Source organism: Sinohyriopsis cumingii, chromosome 10, assembly GCF_028554795.1.
Source record: "Sinohyriopsis cumingii isolate HCF-2022 chromosome 10, ASM2855479v2, whole genome shotgun sequence".
Lineage (NCBI taxonomy): Eukaryota > Metazoa > Mollusca > Bivalvia > Unionida > Unionidae > Sinohyriopsis > Sinohyriopsis cumingii.
Genome location: NC_142970.1, coordinates 58,384,311 through 58,401,701, shown reverse-complemented (window position 1 = coordinate 58,401,701; position 17,391 = coordinate 58,384,311). Strand labels below are relative to the sequence as shown.

The 17,391-nt window shown below is 35.1% G+C and overlaps 1 protein-coding gene across 6 annotated transcripts in view; it reads left to right on the top strand.

Annotated features, from left to right (window-relative positions):
- LOC149790204 (neogenin-like) overlaps positions 1-14,065 on the top strand; it is a 60,756-nt gene extending 46,691 nt beyond the window's left edge. For 3 of the 6 annotated variants that reach the window (XM_089972203.1, XM_089972201.1, XM_089972206.1), the window contains 4 exons: positions 1,264-1,311; positions 3,702-3,884; positions 7,927-8,015; positions 13,560-14,065. In XM_089972203.1, coding sequence (XP_089828329.1) covers positions 1,264-1,311; positions 3,702-3,884; positions 7,927-8,015; positions 13,560-13,589 — 350 coding nt within the window. In that variant the 3' untranslated portion in view covers positions 13,590-14,065. The remainder of the gene's footprint in view (positions 1-1,263; positions 1,312-3,701; positions 3,885-7,926; positions 8,016-13,559) is intronic. The other 3 variants (XM_089972202.1, XM_089972204.1, XM_089972205.1) reach the window with 3 other exon arrangements.
- The last annotated feature ends 3,326 nt before the right edge of the window (positions 14,066-17,391 follow it).

Here is a 17,391-nt window from a genome sequence, read left to right as displayed (position 1 = left end):
AGGCAGTCTTTACAGTAAAAGCTTTGGATTATCAATTTTTATTTTACCACACACTCAGAAATATATTTTGCTAAATTTTAGCTGTCATGGTAATACTATGTTGCGTTGCTCTGTTATTGCTCATCGTGGTTTGGTTGTATAGAAATATCATGGTGTTAAAAATTGTACAGAAATTATCAAGGCGTTAACAATTGTACAGAAATTATCATAGTGATAAAAATTGTACAGAAATTATTATGGTGTTAAAAATTGTACAGATATTATCATGGTGATAAAAATTGTACAGAAATTATCATGGTGTTAAAAATTGTACAGAAATTATCATGGTGATAAAAATTGTACAGAAATTATCATGGTGTTAATAATCGTACAGAATTTATCATGGTGATAAAAGTTTTACAGAAATTATCATGGTGTCAATAATCGTACAGAAATTATCATGGTGAATTTTTTTACAGAAATCATCATGGTGTCAATAATCGTGCAGAAATTATCATGGTGTTAATAATCGGTTAGAAATTATCATGGTGTTAATAATCGGTTAGAAATTATCATGGTGTTAATAATCGTACAGAAATTATCATGGTGTTAAAAATCGTACAAATGATGTTCATCCACAATAAAAATATTGCTGCCATCATTAAAAACATTAACGCTTTTGAATGAATTTTTACATAAAAGGATTGACATTTTATTGATGATGATGATGATGATGATGATGATGATGATAATGACGATGATGATGATAATGATGTATGAAATATAAGGCTTTAATGGATTTTGGAACAATGTCGAACATTTTTAACAAGATATGACATACCATACTCATCACTACGAGGTCTTATAATTTCTATCCAATCTAACAAAGAAAAGAAACACACAAAAAGCATAACATAGCATAAACTTAGAAGAAAAAAAAAGAAGAAAAAAAGACAGCCATTGGTGACTAGTGAAAACTAAAAAACAAGCAACTGTCCAAATTTTCGTTTTACTGTCTTTTCATTAACTACTGGCCATATATTTTACCGAATTTAAAATATCTAGGTATCAGTGCCGTTCAAAGTTTGGCTAGATTATTTATATCCTGAACAAACTATCCCATAGCATACAGTGAACATTATTAACGTTAAAAAATAAATGATTCAGTTTAACCTATTTATTATCATACATATCACCGGCGTTCTGTTTCATCCGATTTAATATAATTTATTCACATTTTACTTTTATTTCTTTTTTTGTTTGTTTTTGTTTTTGTTTTTTCAGCACCCGGTGAATCGATGCTTCATTTGACGGCAGACGTGGAACTATATGGTAATAACTTCCTTTTGTACAATTGATGAGCAGCGCTATCGTTTCGAATTGAGTCTGGCAGTGGTTACCTGAGTTAAAAGTGAACTTTACAAGTTCGGTTGATACTTGTCACGCACCTGTCGATTACAGCGCGTTTAAGAGATAAAGCACGTCTGGTAACAAGTTACTCGTATCCACGTTTGAAACAAGTGAATGATCTGCATGTGTGCATTTTAGTTATTGCTGATAAACTGCCACCTACATGGGATAATAGTGCAATTGTTATCGAAACGTGGATGTCGTTTATTGCAGTACTAGGCAACTCTCAATGCAGCTTCCATTTTTCCTAGCTTGGAAATGGACGATAGCATATGTGCGTCATACTATTCGTTCAGCAGGGCAGCTAAACATTCTGGGTTTAGTGCAAATCGTTTCCTTCTGAATAAATTGCTTACATCAGCAGTATACAATAGGTCCAGATAATACTCAGCAGTGTACAATATGCCCTGATAATACTCAGCAGTGTACAATAGGCCCAGATAGCACTCAGCAGTGTACAATAGGCCCAGATAGAACTCAGCAGTGAACAATAATATGCCCTGATAATACTCAGCAGAATAAAATTAATGATATAATATCCATCTATTCAGATGCAAATGACATGATTAGCATACATGGAATATCTTCGCTGTGGTATTTAATGTGCATATAATACCTAACGTTTAAGAACTACTGCCTTCCATTTTGCAAATAATAATAATAATAATAATAATAATAATAATAATAATAATAATAATAATGATAATAATAATACTGATAGCAACAACAACAACTTCGGTAATAATAATAATAATAATATATGTGCCACCTCGTACTTAATAGACTCCAAAAATCGTACGCTTAAGGGTTGGAAATGATGACATTTATAAGTATTTGGGACATCGCAACAATCCATACATAAAGTCAAAATACACTTAAAGTTTTCATTGTATATCGATTAAATACAGTGACTTACAAAGATTAGAATCGACCGGAAATGAGATTTACAAAAGAAATTGCAAACTTGAGGTCAAGAGGTTGACAAAACATGAAACGTTATTTTTTTCATTCCATTGACATAAGTCTCAAGGATATATTGAACTCTCCGGTGGCCTAAGTGGTATGGGCGACCGCCTTTGAGGCTGGAGGTCGTGGGTTGGAATCCCGGCCGAGTGATACCACAAATTTATACAAATGGTACTAGCAGCGGCCTCGCTTGGCCCTCAGAAGTTAGTGCTAGGACTGGTCGGCGTGGTGTCAGGACAATGTGACATGATGCTCAAACGAAATAAACTATTTTAGGGATTGTCTGATATGTGATGCAGTAATGGATTTACAGTTTCAGTACAGGGTAGGTATCTAGATGGCAGTCTTTAAAAATCTAGACTGAAGTGATTCTCAGTCTCAGGTTGTGATTTTCTTTTTTTAAAAATCACAAAGGTTGGTTTTTTGAGATGAATATTGTAACGACAGGTTTCTATTGCTACAGAATCTGGCGCTAATGCAATGTATTTGCTCTTTCGAATATTGCCATTTTCGTGAAAGATCAATAATTTGCAGACATTTTTTGTTCAGGCATCATTATTTAGTCACCCAAAACCGATAAATAATATTTTTTAAATTAAAAAAAAAAAACAACTTGCGCTTGGTTCCTTCCTTATTGTAATGCAAACCTTCGCCCCAATAATCACTGCAAAAAGACTGATTTCTTCGCCTATTAATAATTTTCGGCACACACTCACCTACAATTCTATAAAACAATACTTTAGAAGTAATTCCTAGGTTTTTTATATAGAATTTTGGATCAATGACGATTCATTTGGTGAAAACATTTTATTGAATCATCCTATTGGAAACTCCTTCTTGCGTTTTTACAATTCCATAAGAAGCACGTGAGGAGATCCAATAATACCCTACTAATTTACAGATTTCGCTTTTACTTTGTCAAGATTTATTATATATCATTTTGATTCTGTCACGTGGATTTGACATTTGATACGAATGTTCAATCCGTAATTCCGTATTGTACACACAGACTGGAACTGTTAAGGTTGTTTATCTGACGTCCTTAAATGAAACTTTTATAAATCCTAATTTAAAAAAAAATGTAATTCATTCTGTATAAATAAAATGTTTTAAATGCGAAAAACGGGGCAGGGTGAATACAATGATTGCTAAACTGCATTCCCTATTTTTTTTTCATGGGGGGGGGGGGAAGAACTCAGTTTGTTATATTGTATAAATATATCTCATGATCTGATGGCCACAAACTCGTTCTTTCCTCAAAATCTGAATGAAAATAGGTGTATAGTATTGTGTACGAAATCAAGCAGAAGTGAATTTGCCAGAGCGTATTTCTTTCTTTGTTGCAGATTTTCAAGAAAGTCGTGTCAAGCTATATGATTATGATGAGGACGAATACATACATGTTACTCGAACAGAATGCACACGTGTGTCAGAAGAAACCTTTCTCAGCACGAGACAATACGACAAAATCACGACAGCAAAAGGAAAATGCTATATCAATGGCAAGGACGAAGTCATGGGTAAATATGGTACATGTGCTCAAATTTGTCTTTTTCTGATGCATTTTTGTTTGTTTATATTTTCTTAAAGGATGGGTTTCAACCCGAGAGCGATTCATTTTTTCAAAATCTCGTAATATCTTCCTTTCGATCCGAGTGTGTAGCAACTGATGTTTTCATCACACATCTGTACAAATCCAGGTGACCCCAGTCGTCAGCATTGAGGTTCCTGACTCCAAGTTCATTAAAACTTAAGATTTTTTTTTCTTGATTATGATAATTCAAATACTACTTTTAGTCAGAGTTAGAATTATTAAAAAGGATGCAATAACTTTAGTTTTAATTTGCGTGTCTGGTAATCATTTAATTCTCCCTCCAAACAAGGGTATGTATTCTGTATCTATGATATGCTATGATCGTGATGACAATGTATGTGAGTAGAATATCATTGATACAGCATACATACTATAAATATATTTGCATCATATATAATCCACATATCTGCCCTATGAATGGAAAGCAGAACGGATTGCGATGAAATTGTGTATCATGTGAAATTAATTTAGAAAACGGGGATCATTTATTATTTGTATTGTTCTGTTCATACTCACTAATGATTAATGGGTGGAAATGCATAATTAATATATAGGCCTAGAATTAAAGACACGCAGTTCCAGTGTATATATACACGTATTATTGCACATGGGCGGATCACAATTTGATATTCAATAGTATACCAAAGGTATATCAGATTGCTTTATACCAACACTTTCAAAGCCATGATATTATTTTTAGTGTATGCGTACACACACACACACACACACACACACATATATATATATATATATATATATATATATATATATATATATATATATATATATATATATATATATATATATATATATATACAACGTAAGGAAAGTGACACTCTTAATGGCCTAAATTATACACCCAACATCAATATCGGGTATACAATTAGCACTGCCGTTTCAATTTCTTAAGCTGATATATAGATCATCTTCCTTCGTCGCCATGGTGGTTCTGCTAACCAGAGCTCTGCCAACGCTTAGCTGTGACATCATACAGGGAATCTCAGATGGTTGCTATTGCATTCTAATAACCGTCCCACTCTTAGCGGTACACGACGGTGGGTAGAGAATATAAGAGCCTACAATGCATAGTCGAAGCTGATCAAAGCACTGTTTTCCTTTGAAGCAGTCTTTTGTGTTCCGGACTGCATATGGCAGAACATCCTTGTTCTCCAGTTTCTGTCAACTAAAATTTATTACGAAGACAATAGTCCAACATTCTACTGTTGAGAAAATAAAATGCTCATATAGGTCAAATAATGCACAGACAATCTTTCAGTATTGTTTGCCTCTTGTTTTATAGACATACAGAAACACCAAAACACCCAACAAAAGCAAAAAGAAAACAGTTTATTCCTTCTCTGTTCTTTTTGAGGGCTTTCAGCAACGATTTTCGTTCCTTTGGAGACCACTTTTACTTTTTGTTGTTTTCAGTCAGACCATCCAAGGAAATTAAGTAATTAGACATAAGAACTGTCACAAATCTAATTTTTCATAAACTCAATGCCTGACCCCATAGACTTGCGAAAGGCTAAAAGTCCAATAACTGAGACGATCTGTAACTTTGAATGGAGTGAAACTAGACTCATGAGTCTTTCAGGATATTCTTAATTCTGAGTCTCTATACTTAGATTTCTCTTCAATTATACAATCTGATTTAGATAATGATACTTAAATTATGCAGTCTGATTTAGGCATTCATGCTTCAATTATACAGTCAGATACTTCAATTATGCCGTTTGATTTAAATAGGCATGCTTCAATTATAAGCTGATGTAGGTAATCATATTTCAATTATACAATCTGATTTAGGTAATCATGCTTCAATTATACAATCTGATTTAGGTAAACGTACTTCAATTATACAGTCTGATTTAGATAATCATGCTTCAATTATACAATCTGATTTAGGTAATCATGCTTCAGTTATACAATCTGATTTAGATAATCATGCTTCAGTTATACAATCTGATTTAGGTAATCATGCTTCAATTATACAGTCTGATTTAGGTAATCATGCTTTAATTATACAATCTGATTTAGGTAAACGTACTTCAATTATACAATCTGATTTAGGTAAACGTACTTCAGTTATACAGTCTGATTTAAGTAATCATACTTCAATTATACAATCAGATTTAGGTAATCATGCTTCAGTTATACAATCTGATTTAGGTAATCATGCTTCAGTTATGCAGTCTGATTTAGGTAATCATGCTTCAATTATGCAGTCTGATTTAGGTATTCATGCTTCAATTATACAGTCAGATACTTCAATTATGCCGTTTGATTTAAATAGGCATGCTTCAATTATAAGCTGATGTAGGTAATCATATTTCAATTATACAATCTGATTTAGGTAATCATGCTTCAGTTATACAATCTGATTTAGGTAATCATGCTTCAATTATACAATCTGATTTAGGTAATCATGCTTCAATTATACAGTCTGATTTAGGTAATCATGCTTTAATTATACAATCTGATTTAGGTAAACGTACTTCAATTATACAATCTGATTTAGGTAAACGTACTTCAGTTATACAGTCTGATTTAAGTAATCATACTTCAATTATACAATCAGATTTAGGTAATCATGCTTCAGTTATACAATCTGATTTAGGTAATCATGCTTCAGTTATGCAGTCTGATTTAGGTAATCATGCTTCAATTATGCAGTCTGATTTAGGTATTCATGCTTCAATTATACAGTCAGATACTTCAATTATGCCGTTTGATTTAAATAGGCATGCTTCAATTATAAGCTGATGTAGGTAATCATATTTCAATTATACAATCTGATTTAGGTAATCATGCTTCAGTTATACAATCTGATTTAGGTAATCATGCTTCAATTATACAATCTGATTTAGGTAATCATGCTTCAATTATACAGTCTGATTTAGGTAATCATGCTTTAATTATACAATCTGATTTAGGTAAACGTACTTCAATTATACAATCTGATTTAGGTAAACGTACTTCAGTTATACAGTCTGATTTAAGTAATCATACTTCAATTATACAATCAGATTTAGGTAATCATGCTTTAATTATACAATCTGATTTAGGTAAACGTACTTCAATTATACAATCTGATTTAGGTAATCATGCTTTAATTATACAATCTGATTTAGGTAAACGTACTTCAGTTATACAATCTGATTTAATTAATCATACTGCAGTTATACACTCTGATTTAAGTAATCATGCTTCAATTATACAGTCTGATTTAATTAATAACAGTCCAGTGATACATGTATAGTTAAATGGTTTTGAGTCTGACTTTCAGCCTGAGATTCTTACCGACATTGGTTTGAGAACAAGAAGACTGGATGATGACAATATCATAAAGTGCGCTTACGTTAAATATTTATAACATGCAACACATTTTTAAAAATATTCTTCGCATAATTTTACAAGACTTGGTAGTATGAACTTGGTGAAGGCCTTTTTCTTCTTCTAAATTATTGTGAATTTCCAGCCAGATGTTCGACGCATGACGACAATTTTGGGATATACAATTATCACTGTCCTCGAAAGTAAAGGTCGAGTTCTAACAAGTCCCATGCGACGAAGGGCCGAGTTCTAACAAGTCCCATGCGAGTAAGGGCCGAGATCTAGCAAGTTCCATACCGTTTATGTTTAAATCTACAGCCTCGAACGAAAAGACCGATAATTTGTATTTAAATTAACAGCATCGAAAGGAATCGTGTATTTAAATCAACAGCCTCGAAGGTAAAGGCCGAGATCTAACAAGTCGCATATCTTGTGCTTGTTTCAACATCTTCGAAAGAAAAGTCAGTTTTAACAAGTTACATTTCTTGCATTTAAAACAATAGCATAGAAAGTAATGGTCGAGTTCTAACTAGTCCCAGTTAATTAAATCTGGTATGAACTAAGTATGTACAGTACTCATTGCCAGCGTGTCGTAGCCGTGCACTATAGCATAAATACTTTTTGTGCGTTATTTTTTGCAGTTACAGGAATGAAGTTCTTTAAAGACGGCACGATTCACAGAAGATTAGCTGTAGCTGATGACAAGGTACTGGAAACTGCGGGTGATTTCGTAGGTGCAAATATTTGCAGCCATATAACAAAAGTAGCCTATTAAGCAATAAAGTTCATACTGATTATATTTCTGTTTCTTCATCGTTACAAACTCATTTTCGAAATGAGCATTTTATACTTCCATACGAAAATTGATACATGTGCGTCAATTTACCATTCCATTACGGTCATTACAAATGAAAAATTATTATCAATTCATTGGACATGCCGAATACATGTATATTTGTCTCCCTGTCTGCGTGTATATTGTATAATTCAGGAAAGTGTCATTGTTCATTCTCTATTAGATAAAAACAAAAAGCTGATCTCAAGATGTTTTGTGTTTCCACAATCTTAATATAATCGTGGAACTTGCGGTATATAAAGTGTAAAGAATTATGTGATATATGGGTACACATAAAAGTAATTTCTCGGTGATATGAGGTTTCCATGGTTTTGCTATAATTAGACAATCCAGTATGTAAAGTGTAATGCACATTGGTTAATAGATTAAGTCGTGAAAGTTTTTCATGCCAAATTTAGTACAACATTACACAAACACATGGTAATAAGCAATGGTGGACACTGAGACTGGTTTAAATTGTCATTATTAGCATTAAGATTTACAATATATCTATGGCGATGACTTGGTTATTGTTATCTAGAGGATGATTGATCAAGGTGTTATTGCCTGGATCGATTAAATAATAAAGTAAAATATGAAGTTAATGGATTGAGAACAGAGATCTGAGCAGAGATATAAAATAGAACAACACGAGATTCCGGATGTAAAATATAACGATTTAATCAATTACATAAACCAAATGAAACTGAACATGACGTTTGAATGATATACTTTGAATGATAGACTTTCTCTTAGAAGTAAAATTAGCAAATTTATTTAAGAAATGCCATTGGCCGTTCTCTTTATACCGATGAGACAAATTGCATCAAGTGAACAACCGAACTTAATTGTCCAGCATGCCTGCATAGCACGTTTGCTTGCTGGTCCTTCCCAATTCAAAGCTGGTGAGAGGTCAGAGAGTCAACGTATTCCTTTTCCTCTTCTCTCTCTCTAGTCTCCTTTCGGGTCAACAACCGTAACTTGGTTGTCTGCTGTATTTGCCCACTGTATGGTGCATATATGGAACCATATTCTGCTTTCGTACGCAGCCTAAATATTTGTCAAGCTGTTTTACTTCAGACATCGAACAATACCCCCCCCCACTCCTGTTACGTGAGCTATCGACTTATCAGAAACAGAAACTAATACTAACATGGGTCAGTTCTCAGCCTTACAACTAATACTCACAAACCTATTACAACAAAATGAATATCTCACCCTAGTGGCTCATCAGCATTCCTAATTTAACTTTGACATAACTAGACCTCTTAATGAACCATCCGTACCCCCTGCTGTGGATTATAAACCACTATCTGGACTAAAAATGTAAATCGGCAGGCATAACATTTCTCGCATGACATTCCTAGAATACATGATTCCTCTTCCAGATACATGAGTAAATTTGAACAATCCTCTCAAAATTCTTATCAGGAAAATAATGTATGACATTCTTAGAATAAATGAGTAATTCAACATTCAAGACGTGAATGCAAATAGTTATATTCCGAATCCATCAAATTGATATATGAATTTAAATAAATAAACTCAAACAAACAATTCCAAACACATATAACGAAAAGTGCATGAGATTGAAACAAACCATGTGCTTTCTACGTAGCAAAATATCTATATTCCATTAAGTTCAGCGTCTCTCAATCTTCCAGATACCCGTCCCTTGAACAATTTATAACGAGAAACTACTGGTTAATTTGCCGGAGCAAACTTCCATACTCCTTCAGAAACTTATACTGACTAAATTTTAGAGGGAGAATACGTAAAACATAGAATTTCTTCCAGGAAGCACACCCCTTTTGTAGTTTAGTCAATCAAGATGAACTTTATAAAAATGCAAATAATTAACCAACGCCTATCTGGGTTTGAGTTACACCTCATATTTCTGCGCTTTCTTAATGACTAATTTTGAAACTCTCATTTTATGACACTTGTTTCCAGTAGGACAAATGTCTCTGGATTGTCTCCAATTTGTCGTTTTTTTTCCCGCTACTTAAGCCACACTAACCTGGTATCGTCTATGTCTCTAACCATTATCTCAATAAAACTCAATTATGCCCCAACCAGGAATATTAAATCCATTACAAGCTAGCGAATTATTTTGGGCATAGCCCATACGTCAATCTTAATTGTTACGTGTCACGCTGACCGTTGCAAGGTTCACTCAGTTATATGGTGCAATAACATCTTTCAAAATGCATCCTGTTACATCATGTAACCTTCCATGATAGATGTTGCTTTCAAAAATAAAATTGGAATTGGTATCGCTGAGATGTACAACAAAATAATTTAATCCTCTATGTTTGATGTGGCTTAAATAGGAAATTTTGTAATTCTTATCACTCTGATTTGCAATATATCCATGTAATCTTTCTCTTTAAACCAGAATGTTAATATCACGCATTCAGGCTAAAATTGTTTATCATATACATATATTTTTTGTTCAAGTAAGGATTAGTACATGAATAGCGTAATGGTGCTTTGAAGACAAATGTAACGTACTTATCGATACAATGGCGTTTTGAAGACGAACGTAACGTACTTATCGATACAAGGGTTTTTTGAAGACGAACGTAACGTACTTATCGATACAATATTGTTTTGAATACAAACGTAACGTACTTATCGATACAATGGTGTTTTGAAGACAAAAGTAACGTACTTATCGATACAATGGTGTTTTGAAGACAAACGTAACCTACTTATCGATACAATGGCGTTTTGAGGACAAACGTAACGTACTTATCGATACAATGGCGTTTTGAAGACAAATGTAACGTACTCATCGATACAATGGCGTTTTGAAGACAAACGTAACGTACTTATCGATACAATGGTGTTTTGAAGACAAAAGTAACGTACTTATCGATACAATGGCGTTTTGAGGACAAACGTAACCTACTTACCGATACAATGGCGTTTTGAAGACAAACGTAACGTACTTATCGATACAATGGCGTTTTGAAGACAAATGTAACGTACTCATCGATACAATGGCGTTTTGAAGACAAACGTAACGTACTTATCGATACAATGGCGTTTTGAAGACAAATGTAACGTACTTATCGATACAATGGCGTTTTGAAGACGAACGTAACGTACTTATCGATACAATATTGTTTTGAATACAAACGTAACGTACTTATCGATACAATGGTGTTTTGAAGACAAAAGTAACGTACTTATCGATACAATGGTGTTTTGAAGACAAACGTAACCTACTTATCGATACAATGGCGTTTTGAGGACAAACGTAACGTACTTATCGATACAATGGCGTTTTGAAGACAAATGTAACGTACTCATCGATACAATGGCGTTTTGAAGACAAACGTAACGTACTTATCGATACAATGGTGTTTTGAAGACAAAAGTAACGTACTTATTGATACAATGGCGTTTTGAGGACAAAAGTAACGTACTTATCGATACAATGGCGTTTTGAAGACAAACGTAACGTACTTTTCGATACAATGGCGTTTTGAAGACAAATGTAACGTACTTATCGATACAATGGCGTTTTGAAGACGAACGTAACGTACTTATCGATACAAGGGTTTTTTGAAGACGAACGTAACGTACTTATCGATACAATATTGTTTTGAATACAAACGTAACGTACTTATCGATACAATGGTGTTTTGAAGACAAAAGTAACGTACTTATCGATACAATGGTGTTTTGAAGACAAACGTAACCTACTTATCGATACAATGGCGTTTTGAGGACAAACGTAACGTACTTATCGATACAATGGCGTTTTGAAGACAAATGTAACGTACTCATCGATACAATGGCGTTTTGAAGACAAACGTAACGTACTTATCGATACAATGGTGTTTTGAAGACAAAAGTAACGTACTTATCGATACAATGGCGTTTTGAGGACAAAAGTAACGTACTTATCGATACAATGGCGTTTTGAAGACAAACGTAACGTACTTATCGATACAATGGTGTTTTGAAGACAAACGTAACGTACTTATCGATACAATAGTGTTTTGAAGACAAACGTAACGTACTTATCGATACAATGGTATTTTGAAGACAAATGTAACGTACTTATCGATAAAATTGCAGAGATATCCTTCTAAATAAGAATATATACATTTGTTTGAAAATCACGCTATCTGACGAGGATATAAATTAAAATGAGGTTATTTTAATTTTATAGATCCTATTTTACATATAGTAGCTTTTGTAAGTTTTTTCAGATTATTCACAAAGTTATCAAGTCTACTTGATTAGTATCGCACGTGATTTCATGCTTTACTGTAATTATCATGTCTACTTAATTAGTATCGCACATAATTTCATGCTTTTCTGTAATTATCAAGTCTACTTAATTAGTATCGAACATCATTTCATGCTTTTCTGTAATTATCAGGTCTACATGATTAGTATCGCACATCATTTCCTGCTTTTCTGTAATTATCAAGTCTACTTATTTAGTATCGCACTTAATTTCATGCTTTTCTGTAATTATCATGTCTGCTTAATTAGTATGGCACATAATTTCATGCTTTTCTGTAATTATCATGTCTACTTAATTAGTATCGCACATCATTTCATGCTTTTCTGTAATTATCATGTCTACTTAATTAGTATCGCATATCATGTTATGCTTTTCTGTAATTATCATGTCTGCTTAATTAATATAGCATATCATGTCATGCTTTTCTGTAATTATCATGTCTACTTAATTAGTATCGCATATCATGTTATGCTTTTCTGTAATTATCATGTCTACTTAATTAGTATTGCACATAATTTCATGCTTTTCTGTAATTTTCAGGTCTACATGATTAGTATCGCACATAATTTCATGTTTTTCTGTAATTATCAAGTCTACTTAATTAGCATCGCATATAATGTTATGCTTTTCTGTAATTATCATGTCTACTTAATTAGTATCGCACATAATTTCATGCTTTTCTGTAATTTTCAGGTCTACATGATTAGTATCGCACATCATTTCATGTTTTTCTGTAATTATCAAGCCTGATTAATTAGTATCGCACATCATTTCATGCTTTTCTGTAATTATCATGTCTACTTAATTAGTATCGCACATAATTTTGTGCTTTTCTGTAATTATCCAGTATAATTATATCAGCATCGCACATTATTTCATACCTTTTTGTAATTATCAAGCCTGCTTAATTAGTATTGCACACCATTTCATGCTTTTATGTAATTATCAAGTCTGCTTAATTAGTATCTCACATAATTTCACGATTTTCTGTAATTATCATGTCTAATTAGTTGTTATCGCACATCATGTCATGTTCTTCTATAATTATCAAGCCTGCTTAATTAGTATCGCACATCATTTCATGTTCTGCTGTAATTATCAAGTCTACCTAATTAAGTGCAGTATTTCATAATTTTTCTATGCTAGAATATTTTTTACCTATTCTCTTTCAGACCCTTGCGTGGATTATGGCTCATTTTTGATGACCAATATGAATGCTACCTCCACTTGAAGACAATAAACAAGATCTACAATGCATAGTGTATGATAGTGTGCACTCCATGGAATTCGGTGGGGATATGTACATTTTTAAACTTTGATGATAGAACTGGGTCCATTAGAATTCAGTACGGAAATCTACAGTTGTACACTCCGGGTATAGAACTGGGTCCTATGCAATTCACTAGAAAAACAAACCCGAAGAGAAACAAAGAAGTATGAAAATTAACAATATTTTAAAACATGTCTTGAATTCATCAGTAATGATAAAGCAAAATTCAAACCAGTCACTGAGTTACGCTAATGTAGGTGCACATATGTTTAATCCATTGTAATTACATGAATTTGTATGTAGTTTTAGATAGCTATTTCCTTTATTGCCGTATAACAATTTATCATATATTTGATAATGGAATATATAAATTTCAGTGAGCAATAAAAGTGGTATCAACACTGGTGATATCGTCTCTCGAACTGCTGTTTTAAAAAGCATGTTGAAAAAAGTATATATCGTTAGATATATCTACCGCCATATCGTTAAATATATCTACCACCATATCGTTAGATATATCTACCGCCATATCGTGAAATATATCTACCACCATATCGTTAGTTATACCTACCGCCATATCCTTAGATATATCTACCACCATATCGTTAGATATATCTACCGCCATATCGTTAGATATATCTACCACCATATCGGTAGATATATCTACCACCATATTTAGTTCAGTTTTCTACTTCATCGTCTTTGTTTTTGCTTTTCTGTGTTCTGTCTCTTTCTCCACAATACGAACAGACGGTAATGATGTATCACAAGGGAACCAGCTAAAAATAGCAAAAATGCCTAAGAATAAATACCAAACCACATCAAGTGAATTTCATATATTAGCTTATTTAACCTGGTTTCAACATAAATCATGTAATAATCCAAACAATCATTGACTGGGGTTACCAAGATTGTGTTCTATTCAATATTTAGTCACTTATTATAACTGAATGAGTTTAACAAGTTCGTATTCTATTTGATATTCAGTCAACTTTTGTCAACTGTTAAGGGTGAAGGTCCTGGGTTTGAGTCCCCATATGGTAGCATTATTTTGTTTTTCTTTTTTTAATTTATTTTATTCTACAGAACAAACTTGAAATGTCCATATTCTAACGGTATACAGATTTCATATCATACATTAATACAAACACACACTGATGAATTTCGCATTGTACTGTGATGTCTTCACATTAAGATATGTAAGCAGACAATGCTTATTTATTCATTTAAAGTTTTAATTGTAGCATTAGGAAAGATTCTCATTTTTAAATAAATGTCCAGTGTCAGGTTCATAATTAAAACCTTATGTAAGAAGTGTGAGTTTAAATGATCCAGTACTTATTCATTAAGCATATGGACAGAAAGGTAGTGCACGTGTGCTTGGATTAAAAGACTGGGTTCATATAATTATGATCTCAAAAAGTTGAAAAGGACATGGCCAATCGGATTGTTGTTAATTATAATTATGAAATTATATATATATATATATACTGACAACAACTGTGTGAAGGGATCCAGCGCAGTGCCGAGTCCGGACACATCCAAGGTATGTACAGTGGCATCAAGAAGGCTCTAGGCCCTACAGTGAAAGGGGTCGCTCCCCTGAAATCCCTGACGGGAGAGAAGATCACAGACCGTGGGCAACAGATGGCCAGATGGGTGGAGCACTACTCAGAACTATACTCCCGAGAAACGTCAGTCACTGATGTAGCCCTCAGCAGCATAAAGAATCTGCCCACCATGGAAGAGCTCGACAAACTGCCAACCTTAGAGGAGCTCAGCAAAGCAATCAACTGCCTTCCAAACGACAAAGCACCAGGTAGTGACAGCATCCCGCCCGAAGCTATCAAACGTGGAAAACCAGCATTGATTAAACCACTGCACAAGCTACTTTGCCGCTGATGGGAGGAAGGAGTAGTCCCCCAAGACATGCGTGATGCCACAATTGTGACCCTTTACAAAAACAAGGGCGACCGCAGTGACTGTAATAATTACAGAGGGATCTCGCTCTTGAGTATTGTTGGTAAAGTGTACGCCCGCATCATACTCAACAGGCTGCAGTTGCTGGCAGACCGTGTGTACCCGGAATCACAGTGCGGCTTCAGAGCAGGCAGGTCGACGACAGACATGATCTTCTCCCTACGACAACTCCAAGAGAAGAGCAGAGAGCAAGGTCAACCACTCTACATGATGTTCATCGACCTCACCAAGGCCTTTGACTTGGTCAGCAGGAAGGGCCTTTTTGAACTTCTGAGTAAGATCGGTTGCCCCCCAAAACTCCTCAGCATGATAATCTCTTTCCATGCAGATATGAAGGGAACAGTCCTGTATGATGGATCCTCCTCAACTTCCTTCCCAATTAACAGTGGTGTGAAGCAGGGCTGCGTGCTGGCACCAGCACTTTTTAGGATCTTCTTCTCCCTGCTCCTGTCCTACGCCTTCGACACGTCCACGGATGGCATATATCTACACACCAGGTCCGACGGGAGGCTGTTCAACCTGGCACGACTGCGCTCAAAGACCAAAGTGAGAGCTGTGCTCATCAGGGAGATGCTTTTTGCAGATGACGCAGCTCTTGTGGCCCACACCGAGGAAGCCCTCCAGAGACTGGGAGACCGTTTTGCTGTTGCCTGCACGCAGTTTGGTCTCACCATCAGCTTGGAAAAAACAAATGTCAACGTGCAAGATACCACCATTGCCCCTTCAATCAAAATCAACGGTGTCACCCTGGAAGCAGTCAACAACTTTACCTACCTAGGGTCAACCATCAGCAATACTCTCTCGATTGATATGGAACTGGACAGAAGGCTTGGAAAGGCAAACACCATCATGGCTCGATTAACAAAGAGGGTGTGGGAAAACAACGCGCTGACAGAGCACACCAACGTTCGAGTCTACCAGGCCTGCGTTCTCAACACCCTTCTATATGGAAGTGAGACCTGGAGTACCTACATGAGGCAAGAACGCCGGCTCAACTCCTTCCATATACGGTGCCTAAAACGCATCCTGAATATCAGCTGGTAAGACCGCGTTCCACACAGCGAGATCCTGCAGCGTGCAAGTACCCCCAGCATGTACTCCCTGCTAATTAAACGCCGCCTTCGATGTCTGGGTCACGTCCGACATATGGAGGATGGAAGGCTGCCAAAGGACATCTTATATGGACAGCTGGCCACTGGCATGAGAAGAGTCGGACGCCCCTCACTCCGTTTCAAAGATGTGTGCAAGAGGGACATGAAGGCATGCAACATTTCACCCGATGGCCGGGAAGAGCTGGCTGAGGACCGAGGCACCTGGAGACTGATGGTAAACAATGGCATATCAGTCGCTGATGCGAGGAGAGGCCAGTTGGCGGAAGAGAAACGTAAGAGAAAGAAGAACGCAACAGCAACCACAGTAACGCAGACTTCCCAGTATGTCTGCACCAACTGCAGTAGGGACTGTCACTCACGTATAGGCCTGCACAGCCACAGCAGACGATGCCAACAGAGACAGACAACACCCCAAGGGCGCTATTCGCATGGTCTTTCGAGACCGAGTCGCCAATGATGATATATATATATCCCAGCCAGAAATCTGCCTGTTTGTTTCTATAGTGAAATGTACGTTAGTCTGTATTAACGATTTACTCATTATATGTACATAAATTGAAAGAAATAAAATCCAATAAATACTAGAAATGTGTTTCTAGAAGTACACAAGAATATGCAAAGGAAACTTGTACGGTTGTTTAT